At 25.9% G+C, this 19,248-nt stretch overlaps 1 protein-coding gene across 1 annotated transcript; it reads left to right on the top strand.

Annotated features, from left to right (window-relative positions):
• Positions 1-18,403: 18,403 nt before the first annotated feature.
• LOC135926704 (DNA-binding protein HEXBP-like) lies at positions 18,404-18,997 on the top strand. The gene has a single exon (XM_065462635.1). It carries the CDS (start codon positions 18,404-18,406, stop codon positions 18,995-18,997), a length of 594 nt encoding a protein of 197 aa, XP_065318707.1.
• Positions 18,998-19,248: the final 251 nt, after the last annotated feature.

Raw genomic sequence — 19,248 nt, 5'->3', positions numbered from 1 at the left:
GTATGATATCATAATGCCGTTATGAATAAAGCAAAAGATAATGCCAAATATTCGATGTAGAGCAAATTACTTGAGTAAATGGCGCGACTACGTATAAAAAAAATGAATTAATACGATAATGAATCAATTTTAAGCTATATCCAGATGTGAAAATAAAAAAAATTGATTTAAAAAAAAGGCGTTAATATAAATGAATTTAAGGCTAGATATATCCAGATGCGGAAATAGAACTAGGCTTAATATCATCAAATAAGTTTTATTATATAGCGCGAATGAATCAAAATATGTGAGGGCACGATTATGAATAATTCGAATAAAAAATTCGAATCATTGAGAGAATAAAATTGAGATAGAGAGGCGCGAATTATTAATAAGCGACTAATGATTTTTAATTTTGAACGAAGTAATTAAGTGAAATTTGTGCATCACTAAACCAAAAGAAAAGATGGGATATATAAATTTGAAAAATCGAGCGATAATTAATTTAGCGATAAAAAAAGTCATTTAAAAATAACTATTTATTATTTTTTTAAAATAATGAACATTGATACAAAAACAGAATAACTCTAAATTTAAAGAGGAAGCTAAATATTGGCAAGTTTTACTACATACGATAAGTAACGAATTTATATTTTTTCCAATTTTATTTTTCAATTTTTTCATACGTTTACTTTTATAATTTATAAATTTATTCGTTACAAACGTTTTATATTTAATAATAAATGAAGATCCAATCTCTTAAAAAGGAATTTATTTTAGATATTTAAATAGTTATTTTTTAGGTTTATTTAATACATAATTGTCAACGGTTCAAAATTATACATTTCATACTCACCTTATTCCATTTTGAATCAAACACCTCACACCTACTACTTTCAATTTCATGAAACTTTGTTAGCACGTTATATATGTTCTAGCTTAATCAAAAACGAAAGGTTAGCTATTATCTAAGATAACGGAGGTGGCTATTTTTACTCTTCAGCGATATTCAAAATTACTTTTTATTTAAATTAGCTCTAATATTGAATCTAATATTATTAACTAAGTCAATAATTTAATTATGAGGAAAGTATCAAAATAATTTTTTTGGTGGGTCATCTTATGTTCAGTAGAAAAAATTTACAAAAAATTTACCCCTAGTATTTATTTACTATTTTTCTAATATTTTCTTCAATATTAACGAGGTTTAATTTTTAAAAATATATCGCGAATATACAAGAAACATTTAAATGGCGCTAAATATGAAGGTTTTAGTTTAATAAATTTTATAATAAAAATTTACAATATGTATGATTACTCATAAAATAATTAATAATACCTTAAAATAATTTTAAACTACAAGTCTTTTATCGCATTAAAACGTTTTTATATAACGCCATCACACATTTTTTTAAACATTATTCCAGATATTTTCTTTTAAATTACCCAACCATTGGAGAAATAATAAGAAAAATAGTAGGTGAAATATAATAAACTAAAAATTTAATTGGTGCTCATATTGATTTCTAAACATTTATTTAAATTTTTTTTTATTGATCATAAGATGACCCATATTTAAAATAAAGAAATAGTCTTACCCCCCCCCCCTCCCGCTTTTAGATCCGATGATTAACATAGAAATCAAAAATATTTGTTTATTTTAAGTTAAAATCCATGGCAAGATTTATTTTTTGCTTAAAATTATTTTTAAATATCTGGATCTCCTCCACTCCTCGTACTTTATTTTTGTGATGCAGATGTAAACAAAACAATCAAAGGTTATTTTATTTTGAGAATCATTTACTATGTTAAAATTTTTAACCTACCCTTTTTCCCACCTACCTTAAAAATTAAAAGTTTAGTAACAATGTCATTTTTTTAGTTCTCATTTGATACCAATGTTCAAGTATTATATAGATTCCCACATATTATCTTGAGAAATGGGTAGTGATAACAGTTAATTAGATTTTTTTATTAAATCTCATATGATGCCCTTAACAATATATTTGTAATATAAATTTTAATCCCTTCCACTCCCCCCCCCTCCCCACTAATACCTCTGCCATTGCTTAAAGACTTAGAGCGTTAATTTTTGTAGCATTCAAAAAAATCTTTTTATTAGATTTCATTTTGTATACTTGTTGGAATATTTTTAATAGAAAAGGCTTAAAACTACCCTCTCGCACTAGCCTAGATCCGAAAACCTAGAGTAATGATTAATTTTAATAACTTAAAATCTTTTATATTGACTTACATTTGATACCCTTGTCGAGATATTTATTATAAAAAAAATTTTAAACCCCCACCCACTCAGCCCATGATCTAGACCCGTGATCTAGCTTCAAAAAAAATCCTTCAATTCTTTATCATTATTTTTAACCTCTCCCTCCCTGTCCTAGAAAATACCTAGAATGATGATTAATTTAATAGTAACTCAAAAAATATTTTTATTATTTTTAACTTAAAATCATTAGTCAAGATATTTTATATAATATTTTAATCCCCCCTCCCCCCTCCTCCCTCCCCAATACCCCAGTGATGCAGATGGACCTATAGTGTTAATTAATTTTTACAGCACTCAAAAAAAATTATTTAAAATAGGATCAATTTCTAAGCAATTTAGTATCTTTCAAAATTTTTAAGTAAAATCGTCTTAGATTTTAGGAAAAAATATATCTGAAATTATTAACTTTAATTAATCTGAGCGTTTCAATTTTTACTCTGAGAAAATAAATATATATCACAATTAAGGTTTATTCACGATGATTAAAATAAAATAGTCAATTTCATTTATTAACAATATAGTAAACCCAAAATTTGATAATTGTAAGGTAAATACTTTTCCAAAAAATAATCTTTTCTTACGATATTACATATTGTAACATTAGGACACCTTTATCCAACATAGAAATATATATAATATAATATATATGTATGACGGAAGCATAATTATAGTAATTGATTGTAATTAAGACTTATATTTTAATTTTTCCATAGTTATGATATGACAATCTTAACAACACTTTTATGCCCAGAAATATAATTTAAATTAAATAATAATTTATAAAACATCATTTTTAATGATATTGGTTTTATATAATATATATCCCTATATACGGGTGATAATAAAATAACACAATCTTCCTTAAATTGAACTATATTCTCTCAATTCTTTTTTTTATTTTCAGTAATAACTTATATTATAATTATTACACTTCTGGTAAGTTGCTTTTAAAACTACCTAGTAATCCCGGTTAAAGAATATTTACTTGATTCGCCCAAAAATCAACATGTATTAAATTAATATAGTTGCCTAATTAATATGTATCTCAAAAACAAGCAACACTCTTTAGAATCAGCTAAATTTATCCCTATGTATCGATATTTTTCCTACCTATACAACCCATATCCAGAGACGTAGTTGGGGGAGGGGGGATCAATGTTCACTTTCCAAAAATTAACCAAAAATAAAGGCTTTCTATTTTTTTATAATAGTATTTTAACATTTTATCATGAAATAGTTAAAATTATTAAATATTATTGTAATTGTTGTACATTTTTAATTTCACAAAACAATTCTAAGCAATTTTAATTGGTTCTTAAAATTAGAGGATCCAATATAAATAAGGAAATGACTTTATTTCAGTTTTGACTAGCCGTTTTTAATAAATATGCGAGAAAAAAATTACAAATTATATCAGCCAAGGTTTCTGGATAAACTTTAATTGGAGTGCATTTCACCTATAGCCATTTTGCCTAATAAAATCAAAATAGGTCATCTTTATAGATAATTAATGAGCAAGCTTCTAAGTCAAAATCAACAACAAATTAAATGGTTAATTGAATTCCCACTAATCATGTATTCATTATGGATAACCAGGAAAACATAGGTATACCTAGAAGGTGGGGGGGGGAGGAAGGGGGTAAAGAATCTGTCTGTTATCAATATGCTTCAAAATACTAAAATTAACATTACAAACAGTCGGCGACTAGGATTTAGAATTATTCATTAGTTACTTATTTATCACAGATGACAATTGAGGTATGTTTTAATTTATTAAGACATAATTTCTGCCACACATAATTTATCAGCACTTTTACAAATTAAGTTGTTCAGTGCCTCGTTTTATTCTTTATTTTCACAAAATAATTATGAGTAGGTGCCACTTAATCATCTGACTCTTTGTCATGTCGACATTTTATCATCCGACACCTTCTCTATATATAATCACGATTGGTTACTAAATTTAATCTATTTCAAAAGTTGATTATTTTTATTTAAATAAGGATTTATTTATTCAAATTTGTTTGTCTAAGAAGGGAAGATTTTTTTTTAAGTTATGTTTGCAAAAAGAATGCTCAAGTTGGGCCTTCTATCCGATGTATTAAAATAATAAATCATATTAATCCGGTGAAAAAGTAAATAATAAAATCATTAAAAATTCTTCTAAACTGCTCATTCAATTTCCGAAAAGGTTACAAAACTATTTGAAATTTTTGAAAAAAATTAAAATCATGGCTGGTCCATAAAATAATAAATTTTAAAATCCTTTTAAAATAAATAAACTATACAGTGCCAAAATATATTCCCACAAAAAATTTGACTTCTGCAGATCTTCAATTTCACGGATTATAAATAAGCCATCATTTGATCGAAGCCTAAACCTATGGCAAGTAATTAAAATTGCACAATCTTATTTGCATTATAATAAAAAATTGTAAAATAAAATGATAGGTTTATTTTGCGAAAAATTTATAATTCTGCGAAGAATATTATGTAATTATTTTGCATCACCACTGCCTATTCCTTGCAAGTTTTTTTAGTTTTCCTAAATAATCGCAAAATTTTAATTGCTTGTCAAAACTAAACTAAACAAATTATTTGTTAAAGAGACATTTGAGGAAACAAATTGATGTCTCATTAGTATGCGTGGTGTTATGAGGTGCAGTGTGACGATGTCTATGTAATATCGTGATAAAATGTAGTATAGGTGAGAAAAGGTGTCGGCGTATGTGTCGTCATAAGGAAACGCAGCGAAGATACAAATAGAATTATTGTATTGATATACCGTTATGCTGTATCATATATTCTTTATCTATTAAAATATTTTATTTTTAAATTCTAATTTTCAAATATTTAGTAGTTTTTTTTACTGTTATAGCTTATAATTTTGATATTCTCGTAGACTAAAATGATAATAAGAAATTTTCATAATTTTTTTATAACATAATAATTATTACTTGTTACATTGAATACCTTGTCTTCTAAAATTATATTTAATTTGTTAGGATATTAAGATGTTTCCATTACTATTATAACGTTAGAATGTAGATTTATGATTGATTTTATTAAAATAACATGATGTATATAAATTATAAATATATGTCAAATAGGTTTATTTTATATTAGTTTAAAATTACTTTTAAGTTTATAAAAATTATTTATTTTGATTTATGATCTAAGCATGATTATACCTAAATATATTTTTAAGGTCCCATTTATAGATTCTATATATTAATTAATACATTGCGATTATAGTATATCAAATATTTGCGGTAAATAAATCCATCAGGATATTTAGAGAGGGCGTTTCTCGAATTAAAATTCTTACTGAAATGTATTTCAGTGTGCATGGAGTGATCGCTGATTTCTAGACAAATTCGCCCTTAACTTTTGAACAGCTATTAATTTATATTGATTTACCATTGAAAATAACAGTATTTGTTTGAAGAAAAAAAAGGAACTACGATACTAAAAACGATATATCAAAAAATATACAGAAGTTCATCGCAAAATTGTATGAAATTCATAATGTTGGTATATACTATAACACCTGCTGGAATATATTCCATCAATTACGATTTTTCACATTTAAAATTGAGGGATATACCGAATCCCTATGAATACCACATTTTGTTACGGTATATTCAAAGCTCCCACATAATCATTTTGAATTTTATTCAAATAGAAATAATTAGCTTAGTTTGGGATTACGCTTTTTTTTAGAAAAATAGTATTGACTAGATATATGAGAAATTTGAATTTATTTAAAAATTGATACATCTTCTTAGTCTATTAGCTTTTTTAGTAAAGAGGAGGGAGGTTACATTTATATTTTATAAACACCTAATACAATCATTCAGATCTAAAATTCTGATGATGTGAAACAGAAATAATAATATTTTTTTTTTTTACGAAAAAGGAATAAATTAGCAAAGGAAAAGGGAAATCAATTTTAAAATTAGGAAAAAAATAAGAAAAACAAATCTATAATAAGCAAATTATTAATTTTTTAAATAAAGAGAAATATATAAGGAAATTACAATAAATAATAGGGTAAAAGTTTACAATCTCGGTCAATTTTTTTTTGTGTATAATGATATGATATTGCCCAGCCTGGATATGAACTACTTTTAAAATAATAGTAAAATTATAATTACACTTTTCATTTTATGGTAATTATTTTAAAAATTGTAAATAAATGATTGCTGATAATTAATATATTCCTTTGGAGAGGGGTTAAAAATAGTAAATTTACCGAAGGTAGAGACCACTCTCCCAGCCCAAACTAATTATTTATATTTTATGGGGAAACTATCATACTTAGTCGCGTTTCCTTTTGCGTCTCGTTACCTAATAAATTTAAAAATATTTATTATCTAATCTATGTACTCTAGGGGAGAACGGGGGCCTTATAAGCTCGAAGTTCTTGCGAGCCTTGGGGTTTTCATCTAGAGTACTCAACTCTAATGGTTAATTTTTTAGCAAGTATGTAAACTTCATTATACATACATGGCTATGTTTTTAAATATCGGATCACATATAAATTTTAACAACGCAATATATGATTTATAACCTCAAAAGTAACTTTATAAAAAGGGTGAAATTTATCAAATATAAAAAATTATAATTATCTTATATAAAAATGAAACCTTATATTTATATAAAATTATTCTTTAATTAAACAAAACATGTGTTTAAATTATCATAAAATTAAATTTCAAGTTTTGGGGGGTTTCGGGCTAATTGCCAGATGTTTATATGAGTTTTTTGAGCATTATTTTTATTATTTATTTTTTACTTATTGAAATTTGAATATGGTAAGAAATTATACTAGAAATAAATAACTAACAAATGATGGAATCATTAATATATTTAATAAGTTCGTCCTTGCTAGTCATTTTGGAGAAAACAAACTTAGGTCAACATGATTTTAAAGTCTACATCAAGACATATGTTTAAATTGTCAATAAATTTCATTAGTTTTTTAACATTGTTTTCTATTTATGGATATTTTATCAATAAATTAGATATATATCATTTTTATATATTTAATATTTTGCAGCTCAAAAGCACCACATGGAAAAGCTTACCTTTCCCCGGGTGTAGCTCATCCTTTGCCAATTTTTTTTTCTAGGAACAATTAATATACTTTTAAGAAAGTATAATTTTTTAAAAAATTATTTTTATCTATAACATAAAAGTAAATAATTGGAATAAAATGAGAAATTATTTAGTCAATACTGTCAAGTGGTTATTATTTGTATTGACGTTTGCATTGCAGGGCTCGCATTTTCCCCGGTCTCCCCTAATAGTTATAGATTTAAAATGAATCTACCCGAGCGATTGAAATTTCTTTTCCTATAAACTATATAAAAATGAATGTACATTATAATATATGATTACTGGAAATTTTATATCAATCCACATAAGGAATTTAAAAAATTTTAAGAAATAATCAGTTAGAAAAGGAAAGCTAATATAAAGTCAGACACAGGATAGTAAGAATTTAGAAAAAGAACTGATAAAATTTGAAAAGGGCATTAGAATAAGTAGTTGGAATTTTATATATTTTTTTATTTCAATTTGATATTATAGTAATATTATATATATGTTTATTTTTCAACAACTTATCATATTTGCGTTTCATTCAAAATTGGTAAATCTTTATAATAATAGGATGTTTTTATTTGAACTTTTTATTTGAGCATTTTGAAGCTAATTTTAATTGTTATTTAACCGCGCATTTTTTTCCTTTATTATTTGAGAGAGTCAATAAAACATGGATTTACTCATTTTTTTAGAGCTTTTTTATAAATTTTACAATAAATAAAATCCACCATAAAGAATGCTAAACATTTATTTTTTAAAAAATTGAGCTTCTCTTTCTTTTAAAATTTTGAAAGGTCCAGTTAGGTTTTTGAGAATATAATTTTCATATAAGAAAAAAAACACTATATATTACCTATCCTGGGTCTAATATTTTGTTCTTATATAAAAATTATTATATAAAGATTATTCAATGTGCATCAATTTCTTAAATATTTATACCTATGTTAAGCATGAGATCAAGGCTTTCAGATCCCGTATCTATTGCATTTAATTTTTACCTATGTTACAATTTAAAAAAAACCTTTACCTATTACGATATTATAATCTGAACCTTATAATAAATATAGTGTTTTGTAAAATTCTTATATAATGAAGTTTAAAAATAGATTAATATACTTTGGATGAAATAGTCTACTATACTTATGTAGCCTAATAATTATATTAAACAGACTATGTTTTCATTTTGTAACAAATCTTTAAGAATAAATTAAATTTAATGAAATAATTTTTAATGGCAATTTACTTACAATTCCCTGTTATAATTATTTTAAACCTTGGGTGTTATTCATAATATCGCCATCTGTAAATAAATATTATGTGTCTATTTAGTATATAATTTAAAAAACATCATATATAAATATACTTTTATTTTTGCAAATGTTACTTTTGGCTGAAATAATTATTTATAATCAGAAAATATCAAAAGTATTTACCTGCACCCCGCTTACAAATCATCATTTTAACTATATATAAATTTCAGAAAATCCACAATTAAAACTTCTATACAAAAATTCTCGGCAAAATTGTGGATATACATGCTTGTATATATATTTTCCTTCAAATGTGACTTTTAAAATTAAAAATTGAACCTTAGCATAATTAAAATTGGCCGTGGATTCCATATCACAATAGCCATATACACAAGCATGAATAATTTTTTTTTTTTACTACAATCGTTTTTGTGAAATGAAATGCTTTTCTTCAATAACAAGTTCGTAGACTGAAAGTTCAAAAACAGTTTTCTTATGAAGGAGATGACATGTCTATACATGATTCTTAAAAAAAAATATGAGATTAATTTTTAATCTATTACTAGACAAATTAGAAATTAGGTGGAAGAACGTTTCCAGTAGTTACTTTGAAGATTATTTTAGATCGATATTAAATATACTAGAATGGATAAATGCGTCTGAAAGTTTAAAAATCTTGCTAGTTAAATATTTAACAGATCAGGATACGATAGAATGTGATACTAATCTTCAAGATCTAGTAATTTAATTAAAAACTTAATTTTCGTCGGTGCACAGGTCTAGTTACACCCCTGTTTTGCAATCTAAGTTTTTCAGATTAATATAATAAATTTTATTACAGTTGCTTTTTACTCCATTTTGTTACAATGATGCCAATTTTTAATTGTTGAGTTTCTGTTTAATGATTGGCAAAATTGATAAATAAATTAATACATATTAAATGTTGGTCGCCAACTATTCAATGCTTCTATATTTTTTCTGACATGATGCCATTTTTTCATTTTGCCAATACTTTTTTTCCTTCTTTAAACTTACCAAATGGTTTGAAGCATTAAAATCTAATGGAATAAAAAATATATTTAGGTCTAAATTCAATTAGATTCTATGCATGTTATTGTCAGGGATATTTTATTTTGAAAACAAATATAATCTTTTCAATTCATTTGCTAACTTATCAAAGGCATGTCTTCCTTTAATTTCACATGAGTAAAAAATTTGAATTTGTAAAATAAAATCAAAGCAATTTAATCAAATAAACAATTTAAATATTTTTTCATTTTAGTAATGTTATATTTCTCCGATTTTGATAATTTTATGTTAAAATAAATAATTTTTTTATATTTCTATATTTGTAATAAAAAAATTAATGAAAAAAAGATTTGATACACAAAATTGATCAGGACAAAGCTTATATATTAAAATTTCAAAAGTATCATTGATACTGATTAATATACAAAAAATGTTTTAGTGTTTTTATGTAATATCTAACTATAACTATTTTTTTAAATTTAATTTATATACCACTATTATTATTGTAAATAAGTTACTCTTTATATAAATTAAATTAAATGTATATTGCTGTGTAATAAATCTTTTAGGAGGTAAAAGTCTCATGGGAAGGGAACAAATATTTTAGATTAGAAGTAGAGGGGGCAAAAATAAGATACAATTATAGGGGAGAGGAACATGATAAATAAAAATTTAAGGTGAGGGTTGAATTGCCATAGGCTTGGCTAAGTTTACAATTATAATCAGGTTTTTAGGCTATCTATTTAAGTATCTTTTAGTCTAATTAATTCAACAATGAAGGAGACTGATTAAAATAATATAAACAACACTCAAAAAAATTTGAATTTAAATGTGTTAATATCATTTGCAGAGATTATTTCATTTTCTAAATGTTCATTATTTGGAATTATTTCACTTTCTATTAGCTCTTCTTGCTTTGTAACACATGACTCTTTATTAGAACAGAGGTTTAGGCTTTCAGCTTTTACAGGAACAATATTAATTTTTCTACTAACTTGAGCAATAAATTCTGTATTTTTAATACTATTGTTATTAGTTAAATCTTCTATATTTATTTTATTTGAGGTGCATTTGATATATTTTGACTTATTTATTTTTTTTAATCTTTGATTCATAGAATCTTGCCGTAATTTTACCATAACTTCATCATCTAATTCTTTTAAGATTGTATTTAAATTGTCATCTTCAAGTTCAAATTCTTTTTCACTATCAGATTCTAACTTTTCTTCTTGTATAGGAAAGTTTGAGGAACTGGGATGTTCAAATTCCTTTATATAAAATTATAATAATTATTATAATCATAGTATTAACTTTAGAAATATCAGGTAGAAAAGGACATGGCAAATTCATTTTGTTCATTAAATTACAAACTTCAATATAAAATTGAGGATTTGAATATAATATACTATTAATTTTGGATAATATTTCTTGATCTATAGGAGGATATGAATAAAAATTACTATTTTCATAACAAGGAATAAAAATTTTATTTAATATTAGGCATAATTTAGCTAAATGGTCAACACTACAAAAATCATTGCCATTAGAATTTGACTTATTTTTTATTTTGAATTCACATGATTTCGATGTAGATTTTAAATTATAGAATCTTATACTAAGCCGAGAATTGATAATAAGTTTCTGGTGCAATTTTTTAATGACTGCTTCAGCTATTTCATTATTTGAATAAGAAGCCATGGCATAGTGTTTTTCTTTTAGGTACCGTTTATTGGTATAACATTTTATGTCAAAGCCTCCGAAATTTGAAATAAATTCTTTTATATCCTTTCGACTAAATTCTCTAGGAAAATTCTTAAATAATAATTGGACTTTTTCAGTTGTGTTTTGCATTTAACACTTTAAACAGGTAAACGAAAATAAACTGAATGACACCTTATGTCAGTTTGTTGAAACTAGTGTTTTTAAAAAGCCAGATTCGGGTCAATTTTTAAAAACGACTTGAATAAGATTATAACCAGAATAATATTATTTAAGCCTGATAATTTTACTAATAGATGACATAAAGGTTTGGGCTTCTACTTGTCAATCTTGTGGCCTACACAATATTATTTTGGGCTAAAGCTTAATCAGACCATTTCCAAAAATCGATTAAATTGTGCTTTTTAACAACATTAGTTGAAACTACTTATTATAATTATAAGATACATACTTCAAATACATACTTCTTAAATTGTATTTTTCAAATTCCAAGATTTTATTAAGTCGACATTTTATAAAAGAAACAAGAACTATAGTAAAACGTTACAAAATATATATTTTATCGTTTTACATTCAAAACAGCATCACTAGAAGGAGAGCGGAGAAGCTCGAGTCCTCCAAAAAATTTGATTAGTCTGAATGAAATTTTATATAGCTCCCTGATAGCCCCCTGAATGAAAATAAATTGCGATAGTCCCTTGAACGATTTTATTTTAGAGTTCTATTATGTATTATATATGGATTAGTATTAGTTATGAATTAATAAGTCTATATAAATTTTGTGCTATTTTAATTAGTTGATTAATACATATAATAATAAATTATTTTGAAAATTCAGTGTTAAAAATGAAATATCAATATCACTCATTCTAAATAACAATTAAACATTAAAAATTGAAGCTTAATTGATTTAATATTATTTTAACTATTTTGCAATCTTAATTAAAAATATACAATCATTTATTACTTGAAAATAAAATTAATCCAGCTTAATATTTTGTTCTATACTAACCAAGTTCAAAATCACTTTTGTAATTCTTTGATTGTATAATTTTATTATATCCACAATCACAAGTATTTACTATTGTAATAAGCAGGCTTGTTAACCGATCTTTTTAAAACGATCGAATCCCGATCACGATCTTTTCAAAAAAAGAGGATCGAAATCCAGGATCGACCTTTTTTTCTATTTAAATTTCTGAAGGAAATTTCTGACCGATGTAAAATTAACTAATATATGTTATAAATTTATTTGAATAATAATATAATATAACCGATGCAAAATTAACCAATATAAAAATAAATTAAATATGGTAGAAATGTATTGTAATTGAATAATAAATATAACAATTATAATATAATTATTTATAATTAAAATTAGCTTTTAATAATAAAATTTTTTCTAAATTATCATCATTTAAACATTCGCGTCTTTCATTTAAAACATGTTTAGCTTTACTAAACAAGGCAAAGGTGTATTATATTCAATAAATACTTTTTTTAAATTAATATAAGTATTAAAAATATTCATGGAATCATCATTTGAATAAAAATTTTATTTAACGGAACAAGCATTTTGTACAGTATTTTTCCAAAAAAAAGCATCAATGTCATCCATACATTCATTTGAGGTATCCGCATATGGTTGTTCCTGCATATTTTCCAAATGGGCAACTAATCTTTCTTTTACCATCATATTTTGTGGCAGATTAATATAAGGCCAATTAAGTTTAAATTTAGGGTGAATCATGGCTGCCAAAATGTTACTGTCTTCATACAGTGAAGGAAATCTATATTATGAAATGATAATAAATTTATTATTAAATAAGTGTTCATTTTATTCATATAAATCAAATCAAGTATCTGCAAAACTTAACCAAATTTTACAGTCAAGTCTGGCACATCATCTGTATGGTATTTATTTATATTTGGGTCATATCATAAATATTGATTAAATGCAAACAATACTTAATATACAAAGAAATTAACATTGTAATTTATATACAACGAATATTACTCAAAATATTAACTTAAAATTCAAATAATCTAATAAATTTTTAATGTCTTCAAAGGCCCATTAATATTTTACTAGATATCAGAGGTTTAGTAGAACTGGCCTGTTAAAAATATTTTACTAAAGATCTTTGCAATTTTTTAATATATTTTGCAGATATCTGATAATATAAAATAATTGTATAAAAAAATATTACCTTTTATCAATACCTCTAAGAACAGTATCTACAAGGGTTTGACAATACCGGAGGCAGCTAAATTTTGTTAATTTATCTATTAATATCGATAGAAAGGGAGTTAGATATCCCTGCTCCATATTATCCTCCCGTTCCAAGATTTTTAACGAGATCGCCAAAGGTTCAATAACCTATAAAATTTAAATTTATTTAGAGAATATCATTGTATTACTGTTGCATACTCTTTAACAAAAAAACATTTCTCTTGCCTAAACATTGCAAATTCAATTTGATCACATACTTGTTCTACTTCTGAAAACTTTTCAGAAAGCATCTTATCTATTAATTTCATGGATTGGTAATAAGAATTCCATCTTGAGATCACTATCTGCCATCTCCGAATCTGTTGTTGCAATAAGGTTAAGATTATGGCAACAAAGTTGATGTTTTGGTAGGCTGATAGTAGGAATAATTGGGTCATCAACGGATAATATGTCATCCAAATTTATAAATTCCATATCCTCACTAATATCTTCTTCATTTTCTCCAAAAACTTTATAAAAAATTAATTTATTTAAATATTTTTTGCTAAATATAAATATTACTTAAATGCCTTGACAAAGTTGGTTCCATTGTCAGTCACCATCTTCACCACCTTTTTATGAATTTTATAGAACTTGTGGATACCCGTGATTTCGTTGGCCAAAACATCATATGTTTGCCTCCCAATTATCTTCCTCAGTGCCAAAGCGGCTGACCTTCTCTTGAGGGTTAACGGATCCAGCCAATGTGCAGTAAGTCCAATAAAAGCCCTAATTAAATAAACATTATAAAATTTATATAAATATAATATACCTTCGATGACCCCTCCAACAATCAGCAATGGTGCATACATAAAAAACTTCAGACAAATCTCTTATAAGATTTGTCGTCATATAAGAGAAGGAAGTAGATATCCTGTTGCCCAGTGTTTGGCGATAAATAATTTTTGTCGCAGGAGAAAAAATTTTAATCATTTTTTCAAATGAAGGATCATCAACCAGAGACAGTGGTTGGAAGGTGTCAATAATAAAATCCATGATAACCTTGTCTGCTGTTTTTTGCGATACAGCTGGAATGTTTAGATTGTTAAAATTTAATTTAGATTGTCTGGATTTGCAACCAGAACCACATTGGTTTTGCAGTGATATATTTTTTTGTGTAGAGAATTTGTTGATGTGTTTGGTAATCTCATTTTTAAATTGTGCTTTTTCTTTATAAAAGATGTAAAAAACTTCTCCTGAATCCAATTTCATTTTTAAAATTTTATATGGAAATTTAAAGTTAAAAAAACAATCTACAGGCTAAATGTAAAACCTATATAAACAAAAAAATGATAAAGGGTTTAACACAAATTTTGTTAAACATATTAAAGTATATTATTAAATTTATATATGGTTAAAAAAGGTTTATATAGGTTATTTTAAATTTTAAGTTTACAATATTGTCTTTGTCTATCATTATTAAAAGTTGCCCAAGATGATATGGGCTAAAGATTTTGATAAAATATTTTCCTATATATGAATATAATGAGCCTTTTTGGCATTTAAGAACTATGGATTAAGGGTTCAACAAATTTGTTAAACATATTAAAGTATGTTTTATTAGTAGTTAAAAGGGGGATCTTAAAAATTTAAGTTTACAATATTGTCTATCATTAATAAAAGTTGCCCAAGATGATATCGGCCAAAGATTTTGATAAAGTATTTTCCTATTATGAATATAATGAGGCTTTTTGGCATTTAAGAACTTATGGATTGAGTCAAATAATACAAAAAATACTTTCAATTCAAACTATATTATTAAAAAAAGCCCTAAAAATGTTGTCAAGAGGATTATATAATCAAGCTCAAACTGAAACTATAATACTAATTGATTAGATTTAACATATTATAATAAAGAAATAATAGAATAGATATTTATTTTTATTTTGGTGAAACATTGCTAAGTTCAATTCAAATAACATTGAACTGGATGTTTTAATTATATTAAAGAAAGTCAAAATACATTATAAAGGCTTAATTATTAGTTATTACACTTCCATTAATTATAAATACTCTTCTTTTGAAAATTAAACTAATATAATAGTAATATTAAAAAATAAATGCCTAATTATTATATATAAATAACAAAACCAAGATTAACTCTTCATCAAATATTTTATTAATTATACTGTATCTAATAATTAATTTTTTTTATAAAGAATCTGTATCTAGATTCCAATTCTGTAGGACCTGCACAACTCAGGAATGTAATAAATTAAATTTAAAAATGTTGACATTAAGATTATCAAATAAAAAAAATTTAAAAGAATTACTTGTAAATGTCTCTTTAAGTTCGAGGATGATATTTTGGAAGATGATATTATCTTCTTACAGAGACGGCATTTGGTGCTGATCATATTATAAGAGTTGCTTTCATCCATTTCATATAAAGTAAAATATTTACGTAATTTCAAAAATGGTAAAAGATTCTCATTCTCACTTATATCTACTGTTACATCAATAGTAGAAGCAATAGAATCTTCTAAATCTATAATGGACATTTACATTTACCTATTAAAATAAATATTAATATATTATTATAAATTTATATTAAATAACTTGTAAGAGCTCTAAATCTCGTAAAATTTAGGAAATGAATAAATATATCTATAAAATAAATGATGGAATGGAAGTTGATAATGAAAGTTGATAAAATATGAAGATAGATATTTTTTTAAAAAAATTATATTTTAATTTAATTTTCAAAATTTTTATTTTATTTATTGCTTTTTAAATAAAAAATTAATTTTTATAAAGATCGGGATCGAATTTTAAACAAAATGATCTCGATCCTCAATTTAAGTCAGAATCATAAATCTCGTAAAATTGACAAATTTGCGATCGAATCCAGGATCGTCGATCTTTTGATTCAATCTTTTAACAACTCTGGTAATAAGACATTGTAAGAAGAAATGTTTTGTTAATTTCAATTTTGGACAATACTACAACAATATACATCACCCCCTTTTTTGTCATTATTTTTTATTTATTTCTATTGTTTTTGTTTTCATTTTTTTAATTCGCCTTAGATATGAATTTTTATTTTGCGTTTTATCTTTCGGCGTAATTTAAGTTAGAATTTTATATTATTTTAAATTAACCTTTTAGTTTTATTTCTTTTTATAAATCCTCATAATTGTTGTAGCCGTTGAAAAAAAGAAGAAATAAATTTAATATAAAATACTAAATGTCAGTTATTTTCTGACATGAGAATTAATTTTTCCTAGGAGATGGAGTTGGAAAGAAACAACACATGGGGTTTTGGTGAAGAACAATGAAGCTTGCTTTGTGTGTCTTTTGGGGTGAAGTATATATGGAAGCTGGATAGTTTCTGATAATTATTATTGTATTTGATAACTGTTTTATATTACTAAATAGTTTATCTTCTTTAGATATTTTTATGAATAAATATGGACTTCTATAATAATTTGTTGTGATATTAACATTTTATATAAATACACAAATTCTCAAGATTGCGAACCCGAAAACATTATGATAACCTAGTGTCATAAATGATTGACATATTTGATGATATTTATTGCGTGAACATTAATAAATAAATTGTGCAGGTTCATTATTAGACCGTATTTTAATATTTTGTTTTATTTTATTTTTAGATATCGAAATTAAGTTTTGTTAAATCATAATGAGATTGTATTTTATGCGCTTCCCTATAAAAGGGAAGCGAAATATTATAAAAATTATTATTAACTATTTTATTTTTGTTTTTAATATATTTTTTTTGGTTGTAATAGTAAATTTTGAAATAAAATTATTCATTTTTTTTGTGTGGGAAATTCAATAAAATTATTATACTCGGAGTTTTGCTTTCTATTCGGACTTATACGGCACAACGTGATAGTTGGTGCCGTGACCAAAAAAATAAAGTAAAAACAATTATTTTTATAAATTATTTTTGGAAAAACATTTTTGTGGAGCGTTGTGGTGGATAAGATCGTCAATTTGAAGAACCGTCAAGAACAAGTACCGTCAAGAGCAAGTACCGTCAAGAGCAAGTACCGTCAAGAACAAGTACCGTCAAGGACAAGTACCGTGTGTAATAAGGGACCGTTTGGGTTGAAAGACCGTCAAGAACAAGTACCGTCAAAAGAGGTGACTGTGGAGTGAAAATTTTCAAAAGACGTAAAGTACACGGAAGTGCTGCCCAAATTTTTGCCGATATAAATCTATTAGACGAAAATCGAAAATTTACTAAAAAAGTAGAGTACACGGAAGTGCTGCCCAAATTTTTGGTTATATAAATCTATTAGACGAAAATCGAAAATTTACTGAAAAAGTAGAGTACACGGAAGTGCTGCCCAAATTTTTGTCTATATAAATCTATTAGAAGAAATTCCAAAAAAGTTTATTAGAAAGCAAGTTACACGAAAGTGCTGCCGATTTTTTTTTTCAAAAGACGTCAATACACGTAAGAGATTAAAGATTAGCGGAAGGTATTGATTTTTTTTTGAAATTGATAAATGTATATGTGTATTATTGGAGTTTTTACCTTATTGATTTTATCTTATTGTCTGACATTACAAGTAGTTAAGATATTTTTGGTGAAATTAATTATTAATTTTTTGTGAATATTTTATAAAATTTAGTGTTGTTAGAGAAATAAATTAGGAAAAATTTAAATACTTAAATATTTTAATGAAGGGTTTTAAAATTACAAAATATGTGGAGTTGCAATATAATGTATTGGGAGTGGGGGTAGTGTTGATGATATGGTTGTGTAGTTTATATTTTGGAAGGAGAATGCGAAGAGAAAGGAGTATTAGGATTCGTGGGCAATCGTTGTTGGTAGAGGGGCATAATGGAGAGGATGATAGGTTGGGGAGAGTGACGTGGTTACCGGTTCAAGAAATAATGAAGGGTTGGGTCAATAATGAAGAAATTGACCGGTTAAAGAACGAGAGGATAGATGACAGACATTTGGATGTATACCGTGGACGTCAAGATATGCCAAGGCCGTTCAACAGTGGGGGACAGAGAGGTCGGAATGGTAGATGTTATAAATGTGGGGAGATGGGTCATATTGCGGTGAATTGTAGAGATGTCAAATGTTTTGCGTGTGGGGAGATGGGACATATTTCGACATATTGTCCGGGCAGAGCAGAGAGAATACGTTGCACGGGTTGTGGAAGATTTGGACATGTGTTAAAGGATTGCCGAGTGGGAAAGGTGGAAACAAGGGCAGGTTTTCCACAGAGAGGAGAGTCGTCGGGGGTCGTGAATATGAGGAGTATGACGGAGATAGTTGGAAAAGAAGGAAAGGATATTGGAGAGGAGATGACGTGTTTCAAGTGCCGAGAAAGGGGACATTGGGCCAGAGATTGTAATAAAGATTGACTATATGATGGGAAGGAGAGTAAAATAATGACCGTGGCGTTAGGAGGAGGCAAGAAAGAGTTGAGAGTTAAAATGTTGCAGCAGGAGGTTCAAAGGGAGTTAATGTATCTGCCGAGTCCAAGGGTATGGTTCGATATCAACGGGAAGATGGTATCTATGTTATTTGATACCGGAGCAGCTATTTCGGTGATGGGATATGAGGATTTTAGAAGACTTTGGCCGGGTAGTAATATAATTAGAGACGTTATGCA

Source organism: Gordionus sp. m RMFG-2023, chromosome 3 (genome assembly GCF_954871325.1).
Source record: "Gordionus sp. m RMFG-2023 chromosome 3, tfGorSpeb1-WG-v2, whole genome shotgun sequence".
NCBI lineage: Eukaryota > Metazoa > Nematomorpha > Gordioida > Chordodea > Parachordodidae > Gordionus > Gordionus sp. m RMFG-2023.
The sequence above is the reverse complement of the archived record's forward strand: the minus strand, read 5'-3'. Positions and strand labels throughout refer to the sequence as shown.